Source organism: Drosophila simulans, chromosome 2R (genome assembly GCF_016746395.2).
Source record: "Drosophila simulans strain w501 chromosome 2R, Prin_Dsim_3.1, whole genome shotgun sequence".
Lineage (NCBI taxonomy): Eukaryota > Metazoa > Arthropoda > Insecta > Diptera > Drosophilidae > Drosophila > Drosophila simulans.
Window position 1 is genome coordinate 13,027,662 of NC_052521.2, and position 27,951 is coordinate 13,055,612.

The 27,951-nt window shown below is 43.9% G+C and overlaps 1 protein-coding gene and 1 long non-coding RNA gene across 27 annotated transcripts in view; one reads left to right on the forward strand and one right to left on the reverse strand.

The window, feature by feature from the left end:
- The window catches only part of LOC6734657 (PDZ and LIM domain protein Zasp), a 54,757-nt gene that overhangs the window by 22,185 nt on the left and 4,621 nt on the right, over window positions 1–27,951 (reverse strand). For all 26 annotated transcript variants that reach the window (XM_039292066.2, XM_039292065.2, XM_016181870.3 and 23 more), the window contains exon 2: window positions 18,838–18,964. In XM_039292066.2, coding sequence (XP_039148000.1) covers window positions 18,838–18,948 — 111 coding nt within the window. In that variant the 5' untranslated portion in view covers window positions 18,949–18,964. The remainder of the gene's footprint in view (window positions 1–18,837; window positions 18,965–27,951) is intronic.
- On the forward strand, window positions 10,601–17,800 carry LOC120284419. Its single transcript, XR_006541527.1, has 2 exons — window positions 10,601–11,731; window positions 11,796–17,800. It is a non-coding gene; the product is annotated as an uncharacterized LOC120284419 (long non-coding RNA).

The following is a 27,951-nucleotide window of genomic DNA, read 5'->3' on the forward strand; positions in this document are numbered from 1 at the left end:
AGCGCAGCGAATCGGGGCAGCCGAGCAGAGCCGACAGGTTAACCGAGCCACAAAAATGTACACAGAGAAAAAAAAAACCGAAAAGATTGGGTCTATATAAAGTATATGTAAGTTCCGTATCTTAGAAGTGCAGTGTTGTAAGAGGAAATTTAAAAAATGTTTCTTTATAATACAACATTTCAGATCGTTTAAAAATCTTTTAAAAATTTATACTAAAATACAAAATTAGTATAAATGCAGAAGCATATTATTATTCTTTTGTGTGCAACTTGGGTGCTATTTTTGGCAGTGCATGCACAATCCCAATGGCAAAACCAAAACCAAAACTAAAGCCAAATCCAAGTCCATATCCGACGTGTGCCGTTGACATGTTCATTTTCTTGTTGTCGGCTGTGGGTAAAATTGAAATTGCTTGGCCAAGGTGTTTTCCAGACAGCAACAAATAAGTCCTGGCTCCTCGTCCTGCCCAGGCTCATCACCCCCTTGCCCATGCCCTCATCATTCAGCCAACCGAAATCAAAGCGAACGCGGCTCGGAAAGTATTTTTTTTTTCTTTTTGGGAACGTGGGTCTGGGATATTGACATTTGGACAGTTTTATGAGTACCTGCGATCCGTGTTTGTATCCCCCAACCCATGCGAATATCTATCTATCTATCTGTGCGCCCGTTCGACATTTGTCAGCTTTATAGCATTTGCGGCCGACAATTGACGGAGCATTTGTTTTTGCTCTTTCGAATGACTTATGAGCGGGCCATATGTACGAGTAGATGGACAAGGCCCAAATGGCATTACCAGGAGCTTTGGCCCCGCCCTGGGTCGCATTATTAGTTTTGCTGCCACTTTCCACAGATCCCTCAGGTCGAGCCCGCTGCCCATTTGACATTGTTTGTTATGAGAAACCCACGACGCCATATCCCATGTGGAGTATATCAACCGACAAAGAGCATTTGTCACACGGAGACCTTATCTGAGTTCCAGATAGTAAAGTGTAGAGTAAAGTAGAATATAAAGTTAGTTTTTATGCAGGAATACAAAAAATCCCTTTTCTGCACTTAAAGCCTTCTCTGCGCTTCTCATAGAGTCCAAAAGCTAGGACTTCACGCCCACTAAGCAATGCCATGTTTTTAGGCACCCACCACACACAGCTCATATCCTCACGCCTCTTTCAGCAGGACATTAATGTGGTGTCCTGGCACATTACATGTGTGTGGGTGCTCACCAGGGGGAAAGCTGCAGCAGGCAAATGATGATTTATATAGCGAGTGGACAGAGCTAGGGTGACACATACATATACATACATGTCCGCTTGAGAGTAAATGTTGTAAAAATAATTTCATTTGCATTATCATCAGCATTTTGCTGGCTTGTGAGTATTTAGCATTTTACTCGGCATCTGCATATGTATGCTCTCTGCTTCTCTCGACGGTCCCACTTGAGAGGAGCTCTTGAAATTATATGCGTTATGACAAATACGCCCAGATACGTCGAAGTGGCTATCGTGGCAATGTTGGCTTGGCGCTGGCAGCTCGACAAACATTTCCACAAAAGTATGAAGAATTTCGTCTCATCTCGTCTCGTTTCGTTGCTGAGTTGTTGAAGTGTTTGATTTGCCGGAGTCGAGGGAAAAATGGTTTCGGCCATCCAGCATCCAAAATCCATAAAGCAAATGAAATTCTGTGGACCGAACCGAACCGAAGCCAAAGCCAAAGCCAAAGGCCCGTAATCAAGTCAACTAAGCGCTGCTCAAATCCATTCAAGTGCATTAAAATTGAATTTCGTTCAGCACACACACACACACACACGCACACATCGATGTACCGGAGACAAAAACAACAACAATGGAACAAAAACCAAACCGAAATGCATTCTGTTGGTGGTGGTGGGGGGAATCGGGAAAGATTGGGCCATGCTCACACATTGTATGCAAAATATTTATGTTGATAAATCAAGTTTGCTTTTGTGGATTAGGTGTATCTCAAATAAATTGAATTTGTGGCGTAAATTAAGCCAGAACCAAGAGCCAGGATACACACTTGCAGGACTCTAAAGTGGATGCCTAACAGCCAAGTTCTGCCAAGTTGTCGGCCAAGTTATGAGCTTGTTTAATTGAAAATAAATCTGCTTAAAGCCCCAGCTGAGGCGAGCAATATGACAGCGACACACGCCCCCTCTACTATCACTCTGCCCCTCGAGGGCCGTAAAGGGCGAAAAGAGAAATTGCGGAAAAGTCGTAAGTAGAGCGAACATGAACAAAGCAGATAAAATACAAAATACTGCGGAAATGCAGGGCAAATACAATGAATCTCAATGTGTATGAATATGCATGCTGCATCACTCATACGCCACGTTCGCCCCTTCCCTTCCAGATGCCCTCGCCCGCTAGTAAATCACTGGAGTCCCCGAGAACTCCGGCACTGCGCTGATGCGGCTTTCTGGCACAAACAAATGGCAACCACAACACTTGACCAGCGCGAATGCGGATGGTATGGTATGGGTTATGGTACTGGGAACTGGATCCCGATGGGCAAACAGTTCGCAACTAGACTGAGCTGGCAGCGATTAAAACAAGCCAAAGAGTGAATGAAAAACAGCAAACTACCGGCTACAGAAACAATTCACTCCGCCTGGCAGTTTAAAGTGCTCCTTGCCATTTTCCACTCTCTGCCTGCTCCCTCCATTTGGGCCACACTTCAGCTTTAAGCCCTCGACATGGTTGCGTCCCCTGCCCATGCACATTCAATTAGATTGGAAAAAGTCACCAAATCACTTGCTAATGGCTTCGGCTTTGAACGTCGCTCCTCTAACCATCATCATCGCTACGTTTTACAGGGCTGACCAGTCAGCCATCCAGTCAGTCAGGCGGACAGACAGACGGACAGACAGACAGACAAATAATATTTATTTATTGATGGCGAAATATGGGCGGCAGCAACTGCAACATCGTGGCACCCGCCAAACTGTCGGCAACATTTATAAATTATGATTGCAATCAACGTTCAACAAAAGCGCGTTCCACCATCAGAAGGCTGGCTTCGTTGTAACTTGGTTGCTATACTCTATAACTTTTGGGTATTAGCAACCCCATTGGGAATACTTTCATTTCCCTTTTCCGCATAAACAAAATATAAGACGCTTAGACTTGATTTACCATTTAAATATATGACAAGTCTAATTTTTAATAGTTTGTAATACTGCGAAAATTGTAATGTCAATTGATTGATAGGAAGCTTGAAGAGTTTGTTTTCATCTAGCTTCGATACTTCTTCTTTTAAGTATCTTATAAGTACTCAAGTGCCAAGTCTTGGAAAACATTTGCAATTCAAATTTTTTCAAATCTACTTCAGTGAGGGTATTACAACATAAGCAAGTGTTTTGTAACTAGATCCCGCTTTTTGATTTGGTAGAACGACAGATGCAGTCGCACTCACACACAGCCAGAAAATTGATGGGCGAAAGGCGGAAAAAGCGTGAGAGTAAAACACAGTCTGACTGCAATAAACGTGACAATTTATATAAATGTTGCATATTCATAACGAGGAGCAATGGGAAAAAACATTGCCACAATGCCGCGCATTTTGCGGCAGCCAGCACCCGGCTAATGAATGTTGGCCAAACGGCGGAGGAATTCCCATGTGGAGCACTCACTGCCGGCGGCCGGAATCCAATTCCGTTTCTCCGCTTCACATCCCAGGGATTTTTCTAGTCCGCTGCGTGGGCGCAGCCAGTATGCCGATCATTAATCTACCGCTAATGCCGGACCTCGCTCGCAGGTCTGAGAGAAAAATTCGGATACACACATGTGTATGGCGAGGATGGATGTATCTTTGTATCTGGTATCTGCGGATCTGGGGGCTGACGTGTGTGGATTTCCTGGACAGCCAAGGCAACACCTCCCGAGAAACGACAATCGCCTTGAGGGGCTTGGCTTTGGCTACAGCTCATGCACACTGGACACTTGTGAGTTGTGACAGCAGCAAAATGGCTAAAAACGAGTGAGAAATTGCAATTGCCAATTGCATTTGCGGAGCTAAGCCATGACACGAATGCTCCAGGACCAGGTCCAAGTCCAGGTGAAAGTGCCGCTCACGCACGAGCTTGTGATAGATTCGCTGATTACTTCGGGGACAGGTTTTCCTTCAGTCCGAGATACAATTTAAACGATGCCCACTCACGCATGGCATTTCTGTAATTTCTGCTACTTTGTATGGTCCGTCGAGGAAAGTGTTCAACTGCAACTTTCAGGATGTACACGAACAAATTGATGTAATAGGTTTGTGATTTCCCTTACTTTTAATTTCTATAGCTAACTACCAGTTGGTGCGCTCGCTAAGATAGTTTCCTTAAGCAGGCCCCCATCTCGGATCCAATTTAATCATCCCCACTTGCTGTTCACACAAGCTCATCTGGCGGCTCATCTACGTGGAGCAATTTACTACGGCACCAGTTTCTACTTTCCGTCTCAGTCTGGAAATTGAGTTTAAATTGCTCTCAGCTGATGCCGCGGGTTCCTCTTGCCAGGATAAACTAGAATTTCAATAAATGTCACATGTCCCGCGCTGCCTGCGTACGCAAATTGTTGATTAAAGCGAGCGGAGCGGAGTGGAGCGGAGCGACCTGAACCTGATCCAGAACACCGGGGCCAAGAAGGGTTCATTAGGCAACGGGATATCCAGTTCCCGCACACAAATATATATATGTGGGTTAATAAGGCGGCAGGATATATGTATATAGTAGCTACAGGATGTGTGCTGGTTCCACCTCGGCCGACATCTTGTGCCTTGAATGTCATTAGCGTGGCTTGGTGTTAGTTGCCCCCAGAGGCGAATCCACCGGCGAATCCCAAAAACCCAGCAGGGGCGTCGGTGGAAAGGGGTTTTCGTCGCTCGCAGACAACTGCCAACTGCCGCAGCGCAAACAAGATTAATTAAGGAATGTAAATTTCGCAAAATTACGCGCCATTGTTTGGCTCCATCTCGCTCTGGCTGCGTCCCCCCAGTAGATTTCCAGCTCTATCCTGCTGTGACTGTGTGCGTGTTTGTGTGTGTGTGAGAAAAGGGTGTTGAGATTTTTTCCATTAACAACATCATCAATGGGCCGCCGGTCGCAAGGTCGAAAGGTGTCCTGCCCCACCCACAATCCGCGCTGTTTGTTTTTGTGCGACGGGTTGTTGTTTGGGAATTTAGCGGATTTCTACTGACTGCGGCCAGGAGCTTAGCCAGCTTTTCAATTTCAGCCACAGCCGCAGCTCCAGATCCTGCCCACCTCCTCCTGCTCCTCACCGTTCTCCAGCTCCTGGTTTTGACCAGAGAGCTCTGCGCTTGTCAGTCGCCGCATGAGCCATTTGAAGGGTTGGCCAACATTTTTAATTAGTGTCGTCAGCGTCGACGTTGTCGTTTGTTGCTGATTGCACCCAGTAATTTGAGATTAAAAGGGTATGCTGTTGGTAATTGCAGTAGATTAATGCGAATTAATTGCGCTTTCTGCTCGTAAATATGATGCCCTTTCTTTACTGTTTCATTTGAAATGAAGCAGGATACTAGCATGCTTTGTGAAATCAAAATGCTTTTGCAGGTAAAACGTATGTTTGTTATGTTTGGGAATGTACGTGATTTTTTGAATAGCTGACATATCACAAGTACTGGGTATTTTCAATTCGGGTTTCCCGAACCACCAACCAATCCGTTTGTTATTTCTTCAGCTGGCTGTGGCTGCGGTTGCCTTGAACCCTTTGTGTATTGTGTCAGAAGCATGCATAAATTATATTTTCTGCGGGTCCGGGGAAATTTCTAATGAAGCCCGAAATTGGCTGCGGGAAATAACCAAGACGTGTGGGCCACACGATGGTAGTGCCAAGCTAACAGTGGATTGGGAAATTTTCGGGAACGAGATACTTTCCCAACCTGCTGCTGCTGCTACCTGCTGGGCGGCGCAATGTGTTTTCGCATTTCCCGCCACGCAGCAACTCGCCCAATTTCCCGGCGATGGTGGCCAATGGTTTGGGCCATTGTTTACGCACTGCCGACGGACGTGTCGAAATGCGAGGCATGTGAGTCAGCTGCCAAAGTATCTGCATTCGTGTACATGGTACATATCTGGTATCTATGACTGCAACTGGACTGCAGTCTGGCATATTTGGGTCAGCCTTTAAATAAACTCTATGGCAGCGCAGGAAATGCCTGCTTGTTTGATGTTTCAGTTACACATGATGGCTTAATAGTGCCAAGAGGAGCAGGTCGGCGAAGATATTTGGGAATCCCGTTCCTGGAAATGCCAGATATGTTCTTCGGGCATCCATCAATCCTGGACGCAGTTCTGACAGCCGTGAAATCGTGTTAAACGTAATCTCAGGCTAACCAAAAATCACCCTCCACCTCCACCAACCGTTGCTGCCACAGCTATTCGAGGCATGAATGATGGCACTCAAATTACATTAAATGGAATTTCGATTGGGCCCCTCCCTCGCCAGTCCCCCAAATCGAACAGTCCACCAGTCCTGCGATCTGGGAATGACAATGACGATGACAAGACAATGGCGGGGCAACAGAAACCGAATTCGAAATGGAAACAGTAAATGGCATTTACATGTTCCTGTCATAAGGCCGAAAGGGGAGCAGGGAACCAATTTAATGAATCAGCATCATCATCATCATCATCAGCCAGCTCCTGCTCCAGCTTCAGCTTCTGCTCGAGCTCTTCAGCTCCGGCTATTCCACTTTGGATAGGCCTCTCGAAATGCAGCATTGCAGATATCGGAGAAGTTGCAGCTGCAACGGGTGCAATCAGACAAATGCAATTAGGATTTGGCGACGCTTTCGTGTCGGGCATTCTAAGCATGCCACATCGTCATTCTTTTTCGGGTCTCCGCCTGCAGGAGTCCCCTCTCTCATTTCCCAGGGGAAAATGCAACAAGCCCAAGCTGAGGCACAGACATGAAGCTGGGATCCAAGGTCCGACGTTTGTCCCCGGGGATTTGACATGAAAGGCGCCGAAATGTCGATCCAAGAGGATGGAGTGAACAGCACAAAACTGTCCCAAACAGAAGGGGAAACTACTATGGAATGGACAGTTTTAAGCACATTAATGTTTACCGAAACACTTTCTTTATCATGAAATAAATAACTAATAGTATTCTGACATTAAAATTACGTATGGCCAAGTATCATAGCATTTAGGGCATAGTCAAGTGAAATCTTTTAATTAGGTCATTCAGTAAACACATTGTCTAAATGGAAAATACTTGTTTAAAGGACTAGCTCTGCCAATATAAGGGATTTTGAGTTCTTGTTTTATATAGAACAGAGCACATTACATGGGTTTTTATATTGAATATGGGAATTGGGTCACTGTATTCCATTAGTTTCTATTACGCTTTCGCCTGAAACAAGCGTACTCAATAAAACTTTTAAAGGCTTTTCATATTAAATGCACAAGTTTCCGGATGGAAGGCTTTCGGAAATGCTCGCAAAAACCCACACCCCCAAAACTTTTCCCCAATTTCCCACACTCTTGTGTGCACTCGAGCAACTTTTGAGCCTTCGCCGGACTGCTGATGATGTCCGCTCGGCTTGGCGGCTCTCAATTAAATATTTAACTTTAAGAAATGTAATTTCAATTAGCGCCACAGCATTTGGCCATTAGCGTGGCGAGTGCCGAGATTTGTGCCAATTGCGAAATGCGGAATACAAAAACAAGAGCCGCGATGAATGAGCAAACAGCAAGGAGCTGGAGGAAAATCGCAGGAAAATCGTGGGTGGAGTATGAAAAGCTGCGGGTTGGGCGGAATTTGGACACCCGCGCCTCTCGCTCACTCGCTCAAAATCATTACGTGATTAAGGTTGCCATTACGGCCGGGAAAGCAAAAATAGAAAACTAGAGCATGGCACGCAGACAGCTGCAGAGGGGCATTCCGCGGGGCGGAAAATGGGGAAAATCGGGACAGGGGGGCAGACGCTCCGCGGCCGCAATTGCGCTCGCTCGGTTTGTCGGAAAATAAAATGAAGTGAAAGAAAATAAAATAAAATAAAACAAAATAAAATAAAATGATATAAAGAACAAAAAGCAACAAGAACCAGCTAAATAACAGCAAATAGAAATAAATAAATCAGCGACACGGCAGAGGAGCTCTGGGGAGGATGGGTGGCCAAAGGGCCCCATCTTCGCCGCACAAAAACAATTAAAATGAAAAACCGTAAGCACTCTAATTCCGGGCGGAAAACGGGCGGCACTTTCCGGACTACTTCGAATTCGTATTCCGCATTCGTCCTCCGCACGAGCGAGCAAAATGGTTCGAAAACAAATTTGCCGATCTAATTAAAAGCTAAATTGTGACCATTAAATGGGGTTCACAACGCAACTGTCTACCTTACACATAAAGAAAAACTGATTCCATTCGATAGGCAAGTTAATATATTAGTAATATGGAAGTACAGTTGGTGGGACTAAAGAGTGCGATATGTTTTCTTAAGTATATCAATTCCCTTTTTTCCAGTGAACTATCTGTGACCTTAAGTGGGTACCACGGCATGGAAAAACATTGAAAAGCATTTAAGTTCGCTCCGCCTTTCAACAAGTTGGCAAGCAATGCAATTTACGGATGCAGAGCCCGGCGAAATGGGTGAAGTGGAACGGGTGCCAGGATGCAAGGACATGGCCATTAGTGGGCCACGGGCCACGAGTGGAATAGAAAAAGTATGCCAAGCTGACCGCATAGCGCAGTATAACAGAGACCAGGACGAGAACGAGCCACTGATGCTGGAACAGGACCTGAAACTGGAACTGGAGATGGAGCTGAAGCTGGAGACTGTGCATGCGGACACGGACGTCTGGCAAATTGTAAATTAATTGATGAAGCCAGCGTTTAGAAGAGGCAGGGACAAACCCTCGGACTTCGGAATGTCAGTGCGGTCGCTGGAAATATTCGACAGGGATTGGGCTATTCATTTGTGCGAAGAGTGAATAATTCAGACAATATAGAGATGAATAACTACTTAACATAGCAAGGAAATCTTAAGTTTTCAAAAGAGTAGTTTACATATGTTAGTTCTTAACTTCAAAATTGTAAACTCATAACATGAACTCATATAACATCTTGTGCAATACTCCCACTGTGAGATACTTAAGCCCCCCTAAGAGGCAGCCCCTGGAATCGAGTAACTCGAACTGCAGCTGACATCTCGAACGGTAAGAGATGGCAATACGGAATGGAGCGGGATGGAGCAACGCTGACAAATTGCTGGTAGCAAGATTAATGCCTGCATTATCTTTCCTCATTTGTCGATTGTCAATGCAACTGGGCCGCGTCCGCAGCAGAATAGCAACAACAACAAGTTGATGCAGCAACAGGGACAACAACAGAACAGAACGCCCCCGGGGCGTGGCAGTTTACCTTTACCTTTGCGTTTTACCTGTCCAGTGCCGCATTGTTCTCTGATTTCCCATTTTCCTCCTCTCTATCGCTGACATTTTTCAATTTGATGATGCACAGCAACAACAAACAACCGTGTGGGCGGCACTTTCGTCCTTATTTTCCCCGTCCGAGCGCTTTTCCTTCTGCCGTTCCTTTTTTAATGGCATCTGGTGCTGGACAAGGTAATTTCATTTTTATATTAATGACAGTATGTTTGATGCATGTCCCTTTACAACTCCGTCTCGCTCGCTTAATCACTTAAGACTCTTAAATGCGAAAAAAAAAACACAATGTGCCATATGGGTACACTTAATGGCCAATTGGTCGATGGAATATGTCACGGTTTTGTTCAATTTAATACCCGTGGAAATACAACTCTGAATATTTGCGAACATGAAACGTGAAAATTGCACTAATTAGTCAAGTCATCGATTATTTATCGATGGGGGGAGCATGCATCGCGTGGCAATCGATGCTGGTGGAAAAGTTAATTTTGGCAGCGTGTGTCGCAATTGCAGTTGGCTAATTTGAAAATGCAATTACCAAAAATTAGTTCAAAATAGATAACGTGTGTTTTTGGTTTCAATTTTTAATTGCTAGCATGCATTTTAATCAACTCAGTGCTCAACCGATAGTTGAGCAGTAATCCGTGTCATCGCTAGGATTAGAAAAGCTCATCACTGATCTTGTTTTGTTGACAAATCTTCAATGGATAAGTGCATATTTGTTAAATTAACTTAAAATAGTGAGTGTAAAATGCAAGTGATTCAAAACAAAACCGGGAAGTGATTGATGTGAATGTAACCAGTGATTTGATCAGCAACGAAGCAGATAAGACAGGTAATACGGCACATATAATGTTTATAAGTCTAGTATTAACTGTAAACTTTCTACGCAGGTAGGCAAAAATCCAGCAACAAACCAAAATCAAAAGCGGTAAGTCTTAAATTTTCATATTTTCCATATGCCCTTGTACTTCGCACCTGCACGAACGACCATTTGGAGCCCCCCCTTTCTGGAGCATGGTGAATGCCACCAATTAGTAGAGACCTGCTCCCCAAAAAAAATGGAAAATGGCGAGACAATATGTTCAGCTGAGCCCAAACAACTGCAGGCTAGAATCTAAATCCTTGCTGTCCAATAAAAACAGTAGAACGGATGAGGATGGAGGGGAGGGATTCCGTGTTGGGGTGTCTAACATTCCGGATATGCCTGTTGGTCGTCGAAAATCTAGCGAACTTTACAGACAGAACAATGCCCTTCGGATTCCGAGTTGAGTGGAATTTTAGGTCTAAATCCGGCAGGGTCATAAAAAGTGCTTATTACATTATCACCTCAAGCGTGGCTGAGCTGGCTGTGGGCAGTGCCACGCCCACCCGCACACACACTGGCCCGTCCACAAAACGCAATTCACTCTCTCCTTCTCTCTTTATCAAAGGAACTGTGTGTGTGTGTGTAAATGCCCTTTCCTTCGAAGGATATTACGATTCTTGCATCTGCTTTGTCTACTTCAGATCTTCCGAGGAGTTTGCCCTTACATGATTACATGATGCGTAATTCAGAGCTTAGGACTAATCTGAAATCTAGAAATCTGTAAATAGATCACCTTTATACCTGTATGCATGATTCTGAACCATAATCTTTTAATTTTATGTTTTATAAGTCGGCATTGCTTTGAAGATGTATTCCTAAAAGGTTTGATCTTAAGAAGCATATCACAAGTTGATCTGATTAAACATTAGATATGCTCCTACTATACAGAATAAGAAATAAGAATTATTTCAACTTAAGTATTGAATTCTAATCTATTTAATGGTTTCTAGAGCCAACTGTTGATATCTCATTATATTTTTGCCACTGGCTTTATCAGTATTGAATTAAATATATTCCCCCAAATTGATTTAGTAAATAAAAATTAAATTTACAACCTGCTAGAGTATTCTGAAGTTCAGTGGCCGCAGCTGACTCCCCTTTTCTCGGTTTTTGCTGCGTGTTTGGGGGCTTTATTATGGCCCTGGCAGCTGCGTTTTTCAATTTTCGCTTTTTTAGGCCTGCAAACTCTCACCTGAGCTCGTTGAGCCCTGAGCCTTGAGCCGATTTGTTTCGGTTCGGTTTGGTATGGTTTGGTTTGGTTTGGTTCAGTTCGGTCGCTTCAGTTCATTGGCAAATGTTTCGTAGCTGGAAAACGGAGGAAAATTCGGAGGAAAAACGGGGCGGAATCTGGTGCAGAAATGCGAAAAATGTGTAAATTTGCGCCCGCTTTTATTTTTCGCATTTGGCCCGGATGATGTGTAGCGGCTGATCCGCTTTGGCAACGCTCCCAGGTTCGAGTTCATTCAATTTGGATTAAGTCGTTCGTGTTGATTAACAAAATTGACTTTTTTGCAGACTTCTCGCCAATCGATTTCGATTTGGGATCGATGGAGAGCAGGCGCAGCTGTAAACCATTTAGCCGACGATGCCGTAGACGTTTAGTAAATATTCAATCAATTTGGATGGACAATAAATCACCAGGAAATCAAGAGCGTCTCAATTTCTCCGAACAGATATGCGTCATAACAATAAAAAAAAGAAGCATCCCATTTCCCGCACTTTCCCCCAAAGTGCGGCAAATAAACAAGACAAGGCGACAGGCCATAATATATCATGGCCCCAAGGCGCCTGACGACACGACACGAAGATGGAGAGTCAGCTTCGAAGGACACTGATGCGTAATGGCTGCCAGGGGGATGACATCGATCCGGAGCTCCGTCTCCTTAACTGCAAATCAATGACATATATTTACGGCAAATGCGTTTGCCCGCCGGGGCCACATGGACGGGAATAATAGGTTGGAATAAAGTAATAACCCGAATAATAGCATATGTCGGCGGAGCCATTACCTGCCGCTAATTGCCGGACAAACTTCTCCTGTCGCCGCCTAAGCCGGTCGCCAATTAAAGCCAAACAAATGCCGCTTGGAGTGCTAAAAGCCCTCAATCCGGATCTCACGGCTCCCGAGAGCCAGCCGCAATGTAAGTGCGGCTCATAATTTATTTCGATTACGCCGCAGCACGCAATTTGCGCCGGGCACATCCTTTTCAAGCACACGGACACGCACAGGAAGTGAGATATCCAGGAGCACCGGGAGTGCGAGTGGAGCACCAGGGCCAGAGATAAGTGTGCGCTGCGCGCAATTTCCGTTTCCGCTTGGTTTGCCCTTATCCAGCGCTGATGCTGTGAAAATCCACTAAGCAACAATTAAATCACAGACTCTCGAGAGCAACTCGGCAAGATAAAAGCGTAGAACGCAGCATAAACAATGTAAGGAATCGTCTACGAACTTAACCAACTATCGGAAGATGCTGTTAAACTATACTAAAAATAGTAAACGTTTTCATGAATCGATTTGGAATGTCTTATAATATCCATTCTTATATGACGAATCAAAGCCCGCGCTGCAGGAGTGACTCAGAGGCATTAATTTGAGGATTGGAGGACAGAAACAAAGACAAAGGCTACCTGAAGTGAATCATTCCCAATCGTTTCCATGCAGGTAACAAGAGGCCGCCAAGCATTACCATTAGCTGACTAATCGGTGCCTTCAAGAGTGGCCGCTCCAGTCCGTGGCACTCCAGAAGCAGACCAAAATCGATTCCGCTTTAAGCGTTTGCTCTTTACGCTTAGAAGTTATAAATATTTATGGCGCACATAATGCAGCGCGTTGAGCTTGGCCAATAATTTCTCCGCTTACAGCTCTGCGATAACTGGGATCCCAGGCTAAATGTCGGGATGTGTGTGTGCTCCAGATGCAGCGAAGCGAGCATTTTCCACTGAAGGATTTATGCTCGCTGACATGCAACTTAAAAGCAAGGACAACAGCGAGAGATAGCACTATGGGATGAAGGGGGTTGAGGAGCGGGATGCGGACGCAAGCAGCGGCAAACTTTTCTTATGCGGGATACTTTTCTTGTGCAGTCGGAACAACAATCGGCGAAGCGATGCTGAGCACAAGGATTAGGCCACAAGGAGAATGGGAGTCTGCAGCAGAAAGGAGCCGAAATTTATGTGACTTTTGCATGTGGGCTGCAGGATGCAGGATGTGGCTCGCACTGGCTAGACATTAGTACAATTTCCGGTCCAAGCCACAAAATATTCAATAATATATTAAAGATATAGCCAGCAACCCGAAAGAGATATCACACAAAAGGCAAGGAGCAGGGAAAACCGGCAGATACAGGCGCACACCAGCAGGCACGAATTCGACAACTCAACTGAAGCGTAGCAGGCAGGATAAATCTAAATAAGACGTGCTTCGACTCCCGCCTGGCCTACTCGTTCTGCTCCTCCTCCTGCCCCTGCTCCTCCATCTTCTCTATTCTGCGGCAAGGTAGCTGGAGCATGCAACATCAGCCAGAGAATTTGTGCAATGAAGTGCAAGTGAACTTAAAGGGACTAAAGATACTCCCAACTACCTGACCACACGAGAGATGAGCACGTGAGGCGGATGAAAATGCGGAGTCCAAACACGAATCACAGTAATTCAAGTTGCTAATCATTATTAAGCCACCGAATAAGTGCAGTTATATAGCACCCAATTTGGCTAGACTATAAAGATTAAATTTTTGATACCAAGATTTATTGCTAAATGAATTTATAGCTAATCACAACTGAAGTGCATTTATAAAAAGATATGACGCAAGGTAGTATTAGACATTACCAGTGATCTATAAAAGTGCAACATGCAATTAATGAGGTGAATCGATTTAAAAACTATTAAGATAGTAGTTAATATATTTATCGTTTGATGACCTAACAAAAGTTAAAGGATCACTGAACCCACAAAAATGTAAATAACATTTGATACAAAATGATCTGGCTTGGCTCACGAACTCATATCCCCTCGAACTCCCTTCAAACAAAACGGAAGTGCCACTCGATTCCCTGGAGCGGAAGTGGATATGGGGGCTACCGGAGGAAGCAGCCAGGTTTATGGGTATATGGGGTTCGTTCAATAAATTTCAGCACTCTTAAATTGGCAATGCGCTGCACTTTCAGTGGCAGTGGCATGCACCGATGTCCATGGCGTCCAGTGCGGAGTCAGTAGTCATGGGTCCGTTAAAGCGGGCCCGGTAAAATTGATAATCAATCAAATGCGGCGCTGACGCAGCCAGGCACTTAATCACTGTCTGGTTATCCTTTTTGTTTCGCTGGCTTAACTTTTATCAATTACGCCTTTTGGCGACTGACAGAGATGAATCACGGGAAATCAGCAATGCATCGAGAGAAGTTGCTTACCCCAACGGCCGACTATCTCTTTATTAATTCAATTAACGTTGCTCTGCCAATTGGTGTGGAATTAGCCGGCGACTCAAGTCAAAAGCCTTTGGATCAGGTGCGGCTTATGGCCCCATAATCAGCACACTTCTGTGGTTCCTGGGCATGGTCAAAACCAAGGTAACTTTCTGAAACAATGTTACATTGCCTGCCAAGTGCACAAATGCAATTTTCATGTCTCGGCTTCGAATAAGCTGGCACAACAGTTGCTCTTGAGGCATTGTTCAATTAATAAAATGTCCGAGTGCATTGAAAGCAACCGCAGACCGAGATGCACTTTCCCCACTTTCGCCCCTCATCTGTTGACGATGTGGTCGAGAAAAGTGCAAGTTCAATCAGCAGCTGCAAGCTGCAAACTGCAATCGAGAGTCAAGAATCGAGAGTGGAGACCACAGCAGGGTGTCGCCTCCGCCTGATTCAATTACACAAGAGCCCGTAATCAAAGCAAAGGAAATTTGCCTCTATTATTTCGCTTGCATAAATCACTAAGAACGAAGACCTTGAAAATTTACAAAAGCAAACAGTTGATACCCTGTTTCGACAGGTACGCCAAAAAATAAGTAGAACATGGCAAACGGCACTGATATACCTCAAAATGAAAGAGCAGTTGCGAGTTATGAAAAGTCCTCCGTTTGAGTCAAAGACAAAGGCAAACACGGCTACCAACACAAAGGCTGCCCCCAGACAGGAGTCAAATAATTAATGGCCAACCGGGGAAGGCAAACAAACAAGCTTAAAACGAGCAAAAACACAACAGAAGCTGAACCGAAACGAACCGAAAGCAGAAAAAATCTCGAGAGGAAGGTCAACTGTTTTGAATACACTTCCTCGAAAAAGGAAGTTCCATTCATGAGCGATTAAATGTCAAGACAATCACAAATTGGCTAAACGATTTTTGTTGATTGTTTTTAATACGTATTTATAAAATTTAAAAATCATTTGAGGGTTGTTAGGAGGATTTCACTGCTGGTGAAATTTAACGTAGTGACGAAGCGCACCCGAAACAGCAAAGTTAATGTTGTGAGTGTTATATATATTAACTTAAAGGAATAAAACAGATATACCTTTAGCAAGGGCAGCGAAAAAGGCGAGTCATGAGCGGATTTGCATGAGCGAAACGCGGAGTTCGGCGGGAAAAGGATACTGGGCTGGAGGATCATGTGTGTGGGACTGGCGGCCACGTCGGTTGCCTTGGATGCCGTCAGTAGCTTGTTATGCACTGTCCTCTCCAGTGTTCCCGTGGTTGTCTAGACTTTAAGTTGGCTAATAGCCGACACTGGCGCTTTTTTTATCTCTTTGATTGTTATGATATGGTATGTGGACCGAGGGCTTTGGTCAGAAAGCCGGAAATTTGTAGTCAACCGAATTTGCGCTCTTGTATTACTTATTTGGTCCATTATTTGTGCGCTGCTTGGCTTTCGCTTTTATTTGACTTTGGCCTTTTGTGCGACGCTTTTTGTGGCCCCAAAACGAACCCTGCACTTGATAATGAAATATATAAACGTGGCTTCTATGCGAGAGTGGGTAAAAATCCGTGGGCATAAGGCTTATAACACACACAGGATGCAGGACATAGGGCGCAGGACTTCCGGACAACCAGGGAAGCAACAGGGAAAGGACTTTATACTGTATACGGGGTGCGAGAACTGAACACAGAAACTCGCTGCGAGAAATCATAAATTAATCCGATTTAAGCAGCTCAGTAGCTTATTTTTATGCCAACCAACTCCGAACCAGCAGTTTTTGTTGCTCGATGAAAGCGGTGGTAGATTCACTCCTGGCCATGTCATGTGTTGCATCCTGATGAGTTGCGGCAGCATTTAAAGGAGACCAATTTGTTTGGCACTGGCTCAAGAGCCAGGAAGCTGACATGATTGGATGCTGACGATGACTAAGATGATGATTCGTTGTCAAGGTAGAAGAGCCCTCGACTGTCAGTGCTCAGTTGGGCAGAGTGGCGCAGTTCATTCGAGTTCGTTCGGGGCTTAGTTCCGCTGCACAGCTTGTGTCCTGGCAGCCAAGGAGCTCAGCTCGGCACAGCGAAAAATAGCCTAGCAACGTTTCATCAGCATGGCATTCTTTTACGGGCAAAATGATCTATGAACGTATACTTGGGATTTCATTAGCTTTCTCAAAATATCTTTAATTGTGTGATATATATACTGGTACACAAAAGAAGACAAATCCCTTTTCATTGGATATAAGTTAGGGTTTCGCTTGAACTATATAAATATAACTAATTAAAGTTAAACTTTTTATGTAAACATAGTATATGACGTTTCTTCCTGTGTGGCTCATTACGAGCAAAGTTTTTACGCAAAATCCTGCGGACGAGGATGCGGCTTAAGTGCGCCATTCCAAATTCAATTGGGCTTGAAGTGTTCGAAAGGCAAAAGGCATCCAGCCAGGAGATGTCGCACCGCCGCGAGGCGGCTCAACTCATCTTGGCTAGAACTGTTTGGATTTATGGGCGGAAAAACGAGAGAGTGGCCAACAAATGATTGAGATTTAGTTGGCTTAATTTTTCGTTGTGTAATCCATCAAGATTTCCATTTCAAATTGCGCATGCTGGATGATTTTCGCATAAATTCCAAACCAATTTGCTTAGTCCTTTTTTCACAACCATTAAATGCCAGTCCTGTTGCACTTTTGGCCAACATTGTTTCAAGTGGCTGCGTTGATAATTGTTAATTGACAGAAGCGCTCGAGTTTAGCCCATTTAAATTAATCGAAACAGCTCAATTCCGTGATAATCCGCACTGGCTGTGTGATGTTTTATTTATTTTCTGTTTTAAATAGCCCAGTGCAGCTCGGAAAAGAGAGAAGCCGCATAGCATTGACACAAATCCACAGCTGTTTAAATAGAAATTGCGCATTTAGCGCTGGCCACGCCCACCCCCACGTACCGCCCACTCGAAGCCGAAAACAAACAGATAAAAAGAGCGCACAGAATTCGTGTTATTTTCGAACGAACAACAATATTTACAAATTCTTTTCGGGGGACTTTGCCTCAGCTATCAAGCCCCAAATCAATAATTCCGAATTATTGGGGCATTGTTTTGGTCCCAATAAGTAAAGCAATTCTCTTTATGACTTTATGCGAGCATATAAGAATTCAACTGATGTTTAGCTTCCGATTAGACTCGCACACAAACAAAGGTTCTTATCAGAGTGAGTTTGAGTCACAAACGAAGTCGCCAGCTTGGCCGTGCTATATGATTCACAATTTGTTTCATTTCGAAGTCTCGGGAATATCATTTCCACTTGATTAACTAAAATATTAGCTCATGTCTTACTTTATCAAGAGTTGGGCTTGTTACTCTCAGCGATATTATCGTTAAACGAAGCCAACAACAATTAGATTAGATAGAAGTACAGTTCTTGCAAAGTATATTACTTTTGGCCAAATGGAAACTGTATCCATTAAAATCGCATTAATTAATTACAGCCTTACAGTTTCGAATCGCACTGCACATCAATATAGAACTAGGCATATTCATTTATTCCTTCGACATTTTCGCGCCACAAGCGCTCATAAAGTTGTCAAAATGATTTAGCAAATTTTGTTGTTGCGTGTCGCCACAAATGTAAAATGTTTCGAGATCTGTTATGAATGTTTAACAAATTTTTAGTTTGGTCCCTGTCCGTGTGTGAATGCTGTGTACATTTGTGTGTGTTTATGTACCGGAGTGTCTGTATAGTTGTATATATGCTGTATGGCGAGGGGAAATTTGTTGAAAATTGGGAAAAATACGACTTTTATTTGTTTTGGGTAACGTGCGCAAAAATCGCACGGAAACGCCACCACAAAAAGTGAAACTTATATCAACGGATTTATTTTTAACATGAAAACATAAAAAAAAAGAAGACCAGCAAGCACTTAAACACATAAATAAATTAACTGGCCAACTAATATTCGCTTCTCGCGTTTGTTGCCAGCGTAAATTTAATTTCATTTTTCGGAGAGCGTTTCCGAACACGCAAATTCCATTTGTCAATCGCCCGATAAGCGAATTGTTTCTGATTTTCCCACATGTTTACTCCCCGGCCAGTTGGGAAATGCAAACGTATATGTATTCATATAAGTGGGTGGGGCAAGTTACCCCGCACTTACCTTTTGCACCAGCAGGGGCTGGGCGAAGTCCGTGCCCCCCTGAAGGCGGAATCCCCAGGGCTGGGCATCGAAACGTGACAATTTGACTTGCAGCAGCTGTGGTTGGGCCATCTTCTTTTAGCGCTGACTGTAACGAAACGAGAAGTAATAATCATGATAACATGGCGTATACTTGATATCACGTAGGCGACTAATTAATGAAATCAAAACCCCGACGCACACGAAACCAACGAAAAACAACGCAGACAGACGAGTGCGGATTGCTCCTTTTAGGCCACTAATAAAGACATTATTCAGGCATGTCCAGGCTAATCCTGCCAACAGTCAGACGACTCTTCACATACCTTCCCTGGTTACCCCCCCACTCCCTGCCTGCCAGCCCGAATCATGGAATCCCTAAAACGGCCCTGCTCCACTTTTGTGCCACCCACAACCGGTTGCCAGATGCAGCTGCATGCGGAAAAGCTGCTGCGTCGTTTTGTGTGCCAAACTGAGCCAACATATTCGGCTGACTGAATGCAGCAGGCAGTCAGGAGAGTAGTCGAGGGGCATGATCCAACTGGGCGATATCCTGGGGACTTAGGCGCAGAGAACAGAAATGTAAAGACAGATATCTTTGTTATATAGTTCTCAAACTTACATCTAACATAAGGAGCTGGACAGGCACTTAAATGTATTATATGTTGTATTTCCAACGTTTTTCTTTTAATAAATATCACACAATAAATGCTTGGTGTCCCCAAACTTTCGATGAATTCCATCATATCCCATTTGCCTGCCATTTCTGCAGGGTGCTGGACATAAAACGAGTTAAACTTTGTTAGATATCGCCTTTTTTGCACACACAGAAACTCACACCCCGGAAAGGAGACTCAGTGTAGCGCCAGGACTTCGAAGGACCCGCTGCATCCCTCGTCCTGGCCACAGTGAGTGCTGTAAGTAAGCGCACCCCGAACGGCACATGGAGCCGTGTTGTAAGTGTGGCTTACACGGGTTCCCATCTTGCTGTGCGTCCGTACTCAACTACCCCCATCTCCCCCAATATGCCGCCCTTTCGTCCTGTCCTACTCCATGTCCTGCCGCACTTTTTTTTCCCCGTCATAGCTATGTAATTTGTACGTGCGTCACAGGAGGGGGTGGGAAAAGAAAAGGGGTCAGGCGAAAATGGAAAAGTGGGCGGGACATGGGAGTCTGTTGATTTAGTTTGCTGCATAACAATTTTGCTGAGTGTTGTGTTTTTTATTAGCAAAGACACATTTGCCCCGTGTTCGTTTCGTCTCTTTCACTCCGCAACTGCCCTCTCTCGCTCGCTCCCTTTCTCTTCCCACCGAAGACACTCAAAGTGGAAGTAACTACATTAAGCTATTAAAACGACAGCAGCTGGCGGTGGGGAATGGGTATTCCAGGGGGGCGGAGGAGCAGGGATATCCGCACACATATGGAAAAGAGACATTTTAGCACACACAGCAGTTTAATTAACGTTAAGTGCGGGTGGTAATGGCTCCATCTCGAGTCCAGGTTGCAGGATTCAGGTTTCCGGCTCGAATTCCCGCCAAGAAGCGTAAGGGGGCCAAGAGCACAGGCCGTAACACGTTGACGGCATTTGCATGTAAATACTTTGTACGCCATGAAGTTGGGCCATTAGACGCCCCGGCAAACCAACTGCACATGCACGGGAATAATTTAATTAAAATATTAAACAAATGCGGAGTGGAGTAGAGTGAAGTGGATCGGCGTAGAGGCGGAGACGGAGGCGGCCAACTCTTCCACGGATTCAAAGTGCCAGACTGAAAGAGGCCAAAAGCGCAACAACACGAGAAGGCAAACACCAACGCTTCCCTCCAGTTTTAAAGGGCAACGATGGGAAGAGGATGGAAACCTGGTAGTTCCGGTGCGAAAGGCGCCGTTTGGAGTCCTGGCTAATTACTGGCTCAAATGCTCTTGCCACAAGGATGCTATGCGGCTGACAAAACGTCATCGACGATTCGGCACACTGTAAGATTAAATGGCCTAAGTTTTCCCACCATTTTGGTACTTGAGTTTTTGGTTTCTGTTGGAAATCATTAAAATTTTATATTCCTCATATGTATTAGGTTTTTATAGATTCTAAGAATCCTTAAACCTCTTTTATATTCCTAGTTTAAAGACTTGCTTCTGTTGTAGCAGTTGGTAATATTTAAAATTCTCAGAAAATGTACATTGGTCTTCTGGTTGGCTTATGGCAATATCAATTTTACTTTCCATACCATACATTATCTCTTTGACAAACTTTCATTTTAGAGCCACTCGAGAAGCTTGTAACAAATGGTGAAATTTGCTTGGCCCAGGATTAGGTTGCTCCTTTTTCTTGAAACCCTTTCCGTCTTCATCCTGCCAGGGGAGCTGACCCACTTTTTGGACTTTAGGTCGGCCTTGGGCAAACTGCGGCGCAAACTTTCCATATGCAAGCAATTTGTAAACAAATTATTTGATCCTCAAACAGGCAAGTTGCTCCAGCAACTTATCAACTTGACGCCACACAAACAATAACGAGCGCCAGCAAAATCCAAACTTGGTCAACCATGTATCATTAACAAAGTTGTCCAGTTGGCAATCCCATTGCAGCTTTATGACTAATAACCAAATGCCAGTGGATGGATGGGTGCGTTTCCGAAGGGAGGGGGGCTCGTTGGGTGCGGGGAGGTTGCAAAAGCCGTGGGGACACGTACCGATGTAGTCCGCTTCCGGGTACAGTAAAACGTCGGTATTGAGAGCAAACACTAAACCATTGCTGGGGCAGTGTCAAAAAACGAGTTATCGCTAATAACTTTTACACACACAATTGGCAAATTACAATTTATTTATGGGCCGCTGATGGTGGCCTCCCCCCCTTGAAGTGCAGTTTGCATTTGATTCGGGGTGAGAGCAACAAATCAATTTGCATGCGGTAATTCCAAAGATTTATGGCCAACATTTTGTGCGGAACGAGCGGAGGGCGTGGTGTTCGTTTTGTTTGCTGGTTGGTATGCAAAAACTGTAAAATATCCCAAATTTATAAGAGTTCTTCTGCGTGGCACTGTAAGCCGATTTTCTGTCGCCGAAAGAGCCGCATAATGGGAATCACGGCCAGCTCATGAGTTGCCATTACCCCATTGCCAGGCAGAAAGTGAGCAGGAATCAAATTGATTTCAGAGCACACAGCATCATTAGCAGTTGGCAGTTGCCAGTTTGGCCCCCGCCATAAAAGCCAGAATAATAACAGAGAGTGGAGTGGAGTAGAAAGCAGACAACGGCGAAAAAACGGCGAAACCGAAGCCAAACTGGAACCATCAGCAGTCAAAGTCGATGGCGATGGCGATGATGGCCATGGTGGTGATCATGATGATGCTGCTGCTGCCTGCCACAGATGATGTCATGGTGGCTATGGTGGGCATAGTACGGGAAAAAGCGAAGCGGAATGGTGGAGCAGGGGTTTTTGGGGTCGACAATTCGATTTGGCCATTTCGCACGCTGCTTTAAAATGCACTGCGCGAAAATAGCTACAGAAAATAGCAAAGAAACTCAACAGCTTCTCAATCTAAGAGATTCAGTACATTCTTTCGGATTTTAAGCAAAGATTTTCTTTTTTTTTACTTAAACCAAGCTGTTATTTTCTTGTTTACTCTACGCAAATAATCCAATTGAATTATTTTTCTTAAATTTTCGTATATTTTTACAACTCTCCTCAAATTCCAAATTCCTTTTCTAACACCGTGCAGCACCAATCGAAATTGGAATCGCTTTTGAAACATAGATTCTGGTGTGGTGTTTATTCTGGCATATCTGTTTATCAAACGGAACAGCTTCAATCTGTAATGAGCCAACTAATTACGTGCGGCAGACTCTAAACAAATCGGGAATCAGACAAACAGTGTGCATTTGGTTAGCTGGCCATTTCAACACGTTAATAAACTGCATAAGGGAACAGCTCATTAAAAGCCACTCGAGTGCGGCAGCAACAGCTTTTTCCATTTCCCATATCCCATTTTCCATTTTCCACATACCATTTCCCATTTGACTGCCGGCTGTCAAGTGGTCGGTCGAGGCCCAAGAAAACTACTTCAAAGATCTTGCTGCTCCTGCTGCTGCTGCTGCTTCTGCTGTTGATGTGCTGGCTCTTTGGGCCAAACAAAAGTGAAGCCGGAGCGACATATTCACCCACTAACTGGCAGAAGTTGGTTGAAATTAGGAGTGGAAAAACGCAGTCAGCAGACCCATCTGTCGGGGAATAACAAGCCATGCAAATGCCATGCCTCCACATCCCTGTATCCCTGTATCCCAGCATCCCCATGTCCCCGTATCCACATCCACATCCATATCCATATGTGTGGCAAAGTGCTTGGTAGTTCCTCCGGGGAATCGAAGCGGAGGGCAGCGCCAAGTAGTGAACGCGTTGATTTCGCATTTATGCAAATTTCACGTACACTTCAAACTGCTCAACGTTTTTTCGTCTTTATTTTTTTTTCTTTTCGTGGCTCCCCCGCTCTCTAACTCTTCAAGTTCTTCTTTTTTGGCGTTTTTTTCTTCTTTTTGTCGTTGTTTGGCTTTTTCCACAGACGCGCTTTTGTTGGCCGGGCCAAAACTAAACTTTGCTGAGTGAAACTGAAGTTGCCGTTGGGGAAATGCAGGGGGGGCATTCGAATGGGTGCGGGGAAACTGGCGAGTAGTAGAAATTCTGCCTGGGGCCGAGTGATTTCTGAATACCTTTCAGGCAGCCCCCAGCTCGGGCGTATCGGATTAGCGGGTGGGGACCGAGGTGGAGATCAACCATTAATTGGATAGTTTTTGAGCAAAGAGGTCGAAGGTGTGGGAACACAAATATGTATTTAAAAGAATAGCTTTTATGAATTAAATACAAACTTTGTATATATATTTAATATACTTAAGGTATCTGCTATAGTTTCTATACAAACATGTAAGATAGTGTTGGGTTGTATAATTTATAGCTTTCAAGAAAGATTTTTCTAAAAATAAAAGACCATTTTGATGGTATACATTTAAATCAAATATCTATTGATTTGCAGTACACGTCTATATAAACCAGCTAAAGAGTATTATATTTCATGCAAAAAGCACAATGGTATGGAATTAAATGCACTTTTATATATTAGTTGAGTTATAATCAAATTATACAGTATTATAGTTTATGCATTTAAAGTAGAGTAGCTTACTCTCCATATTAATTGCGCTACAGGGTATCCCCTAGTCGCTTAACCTATCACCTAAGCGGTGCCGCACTGATGCAATGTGACGTGACGTGACGTCATGTGTGCGCTCGTGCTTGCGGCTAACAGGACATGTTTTCCTCCCGCCTGGAAGCCCCGCCCCCTCCACCGGGAAAAGCCCGCTCCGCGATCCCCCGCTGATGATGACGACGCTGTTGCTCTTCAGTCTGTCTAATGCAATGCGCGTGCTAAATGGGCGTAACTCAACGGCTCGACGACTCGACTTTTTCCTTTTTTTTCACGTTTTCCCCTCGTATTCTGTATTTTTTGTTATATTTTCTCGCGGCGCTTATCAAGCGCTGAAAGCTAAAAAAGTTTTTCACTCACAATCACACACTCACACCAGCACACGTCTGCAACTGTCAGTGCATCAAAACACTTGAGTATTTGAAAAAAAAAAACGTGTGGTAGGAAAAAAAAATGAGGAAAAACAACAGGAGGGCAAAAGTTTTTCTCTTTGTGCTGCGTGTGTGCTTGTATGATATTTTTAATATTTTTGCACTAGGCGCAATGGCAACACAAGAAGCGAGGGAAAAGCTGACAAAAGTGACACTTTGCATGCATTCTTGCCGTTTCTTTTGTGATTATTTTCTTTGCTTTTCAAGTGCGAGAGAAAAAGAGAGTGATGTGCAAGTGACATTGAATGTGGCAATTTTCCGCCGGCCATGGAAAACTCTCCCGCTCACCCGCAGATACAGATTCAGATACAGATACAGATACAGATACACAGGTACACATACGATTGCAGTCGCATTTTTTAGTTGCCAAAAAGTTCAATACCACAATGGAATACCCCACGTTAATAAACCAAAAACTCTTATTCCATTATATAAATCGAATATTTATGGTTACATATGTGCGTATTAATTCAGAGCAATTTTTATCGACATTTTTTCTCAATTGGCAATTTCAAATATTTGCCTGTAGTTGCATAAATTTACACAAATAAAATATGTAAATTCTGCAGATACAAACACACAGCATACCCTGGCGAATGGGGGAGCTTATGCGGCAATTTGATTGCTTGGATACGGGATTTATAATTGTGCGATGGCTGTGCACAAAATTGATTAATATTTCCCGAATGCTTTCTATGAGAAACGTGAGATGCAATGCGAATGCAAATTTTAATCAGAGATATTATAGTTCGATGGCCGTTTCGGTCAGCCAAAAATTCAATTTCCATGCGTTCACCTATTTTCGGAGGATTTTCGAGTAAATCAACATAGACATATGAAATATTTGACAGGTAAATATTTATTAAATTGTGTGTCAAAAACCGGCGTTTAAAGCTGAAGCCGAACAAATTTTAGAACAGATGCTTTTGGGCGAATCCAAAAGATACAAATACTGCCGCTTTTAGTTCTCGTTTTTATCCGTCTCGATATCGATAAGTAAACGGATTTAAAAGCGGGATTGTTAAGGGCAATGGCCAATAAATGCCACCATTAATAATGCAAAATATCACATTATTTGCCAGCGCAAAATGTAATTAAATATAATAGAAACAATCAAAAAAGCAAATCCCATAAATTAAACTCCCGGCATAAAGCACTGACGGCTTTGGCGATTGAACAAATAACAGCTAAACAAAAAAATGCATCTGCTGGGGAAAAAAAATTAGTGAAAATAATGCAATTTTAAATCTGTCACTGGAATAGTTAATGCCATATTAGTTGTTTTGAGCTAATAAAGCGTAATTATCAACGCATTTATTTAATTAGCCGCACAAAGTGCGCAGAACAAAGCCCTCAATCAGTCGCCCATCTCCATCGCCCTCTTCAATTTGTCTACAAATTGTGTGTGGCATATATAATGACAATTTAATAGGCTTGTCAATCTGCTGCTGTTTGTGCGGTAATTTAATTTAATCCTCGCCCAAAAATCGAACCATTCATTTTAGAAGTAGTCATTTTTAAAGACACTCTTCGCAGTTATCTACCATATGTACATATGTTCTATCCAATCGACCGAACGCATTATGCAGTCAATAAGATTATCGGACTGAAAACTGCAGAAACAGACGGACAGCGAATGGATTTGCCATTTGATTTAACATTAATGAACAAAATGAAATTAATTGAAAACTATTTTCATTGTCTCTTTGTTTTTGCCCCTTTTTTTTTTTTGTTTGTAATTACCTTTTGTGCATAATTGGTGGGCTTTAATGGGTTAACAAAATGCGATTAAGCGAAATGCAATTGCGAAATGCAAATTTTTGCTCATTCGGATGATTGGAGAGCATATCTCGCATGCATATATCCCCTATTCACTTGGCCTAATGACAGGCGGCAGATTGAAACTGGCAGATAAAGTCGACACAAAGGACGGTCGGCCATAATTCTCCATCAAAAAATGGGGACTCCAGGAGGAGACACACTTGTTGCTGCCCCGCCCCCTTCGAACGGCCTGCCCTGGTGACAGTTTACAAAGTGCTGCAATTAGGGCTGACAAAGTGCCCGGCTCCTGGGCTCCTCGATTCCTTCTCGGCTGCTCCTGGATGCTGGGAACATTGTGCGAACACACCCGAATGAATTTGTTAAGACCCCTGGCCGCCCGCCCGTTCGGTTGGCAAGCTAACAAGTATCTGTTGGATATGAATTAATCAAAGACTAAATAAAATGCTTAGCATTTGCATTTCACCCCGTTTCAACAAACAATTTGTCAGCCTTCGTAATGGACAGAGGCAAGTGTCACAGGCGGATTCTTCTTTTAAAAATACATCAGAAATGTATATAATTCATTTGGCCGAGGCAACTATTTCGGTGACGGACGCACACGGCTGTTTTATACTTTTATTTTCTTGTCGTTTTTGGGGTAATTGGAGCTGCAGTTTGGTCAGCAGGGGTTAAGGCAAAGTAATTTTCATTGAGATGCCGCCCTACCTTTCGCTTTCGCCAATCACATATATATTTTTTTTTTTTTTTGATATTTGTGACTTTGGCATTGACGTCTGTCTGCAGGGGCTGTCGATCGAAATAGACTTGGCGCAGAAATGCCCCTCGAATATTGGTTCGTCGGTGGGCGGAAGGCCAGCGTTTTGAACTATTTTTCCAAGGAAAACTCGCGAGGAATGTCTTGGCTTACATACATATTCAAAATCACCAATCGCCCGTTTAAACGCCACCAAATGTCGGGCAATTAATTCCCGATCTCGATGCCGAAAAGAGATGCACGTAAATGCTGTTGTGATTTATGAGCGCGCGCCGCACGAGATTTTATAATTTGTTCAGCGCAACGTGCATGGCCAAAATAAATATTTTCCCTTCGTTAAATTCATAAACAAAACTCTGGGATGGAATGGCATGGGTATGGGATGCCATGCGGGTTTCCCCACTAAAACCCTATCCCAAAGTGCCGACTCAATCGCAATCTCTCGATGGGTTTCTGTGGCTTTTGCCGCGGCGATGAAACCAAAAATTGTTTGCCAGTCACGTTTGTGGTGCAGAAAGAGCAGTGGCAGCAGTGGTACCCATTACCCATTTAGCAAAAAGTATAAAAAAAGGGGTACAGGGGGGAGTTCAGACAATTCGAGTTGCGTTGAGTCTGCACTTCTTCGTCGAAGATTTCGCGTCTGTGGGCGTTTATTTTCAACGCACTGCGGTTATGTAATTGCGAGGCGTCGGATACGTGATTACTTTTAGTCAAATTGCCGCTCGAATATTGTGTAATTCCGCTCAACTCCGCTCGCCTCCTCCACTTGCGATTTCATATCTGTGCGAAAGTGTGCCATCGCAGTTGTTGCCCAGGCGAAAGTGATCAACTTGTTGGCAGAAGTTAAGGTCAGGGTTGCGCACCTCACAAGTGCTTTTTAAGTGGGAGCAATAGCAGAGCACTATAAGTTAGTAAATCGATAAGTATAGTATACTAT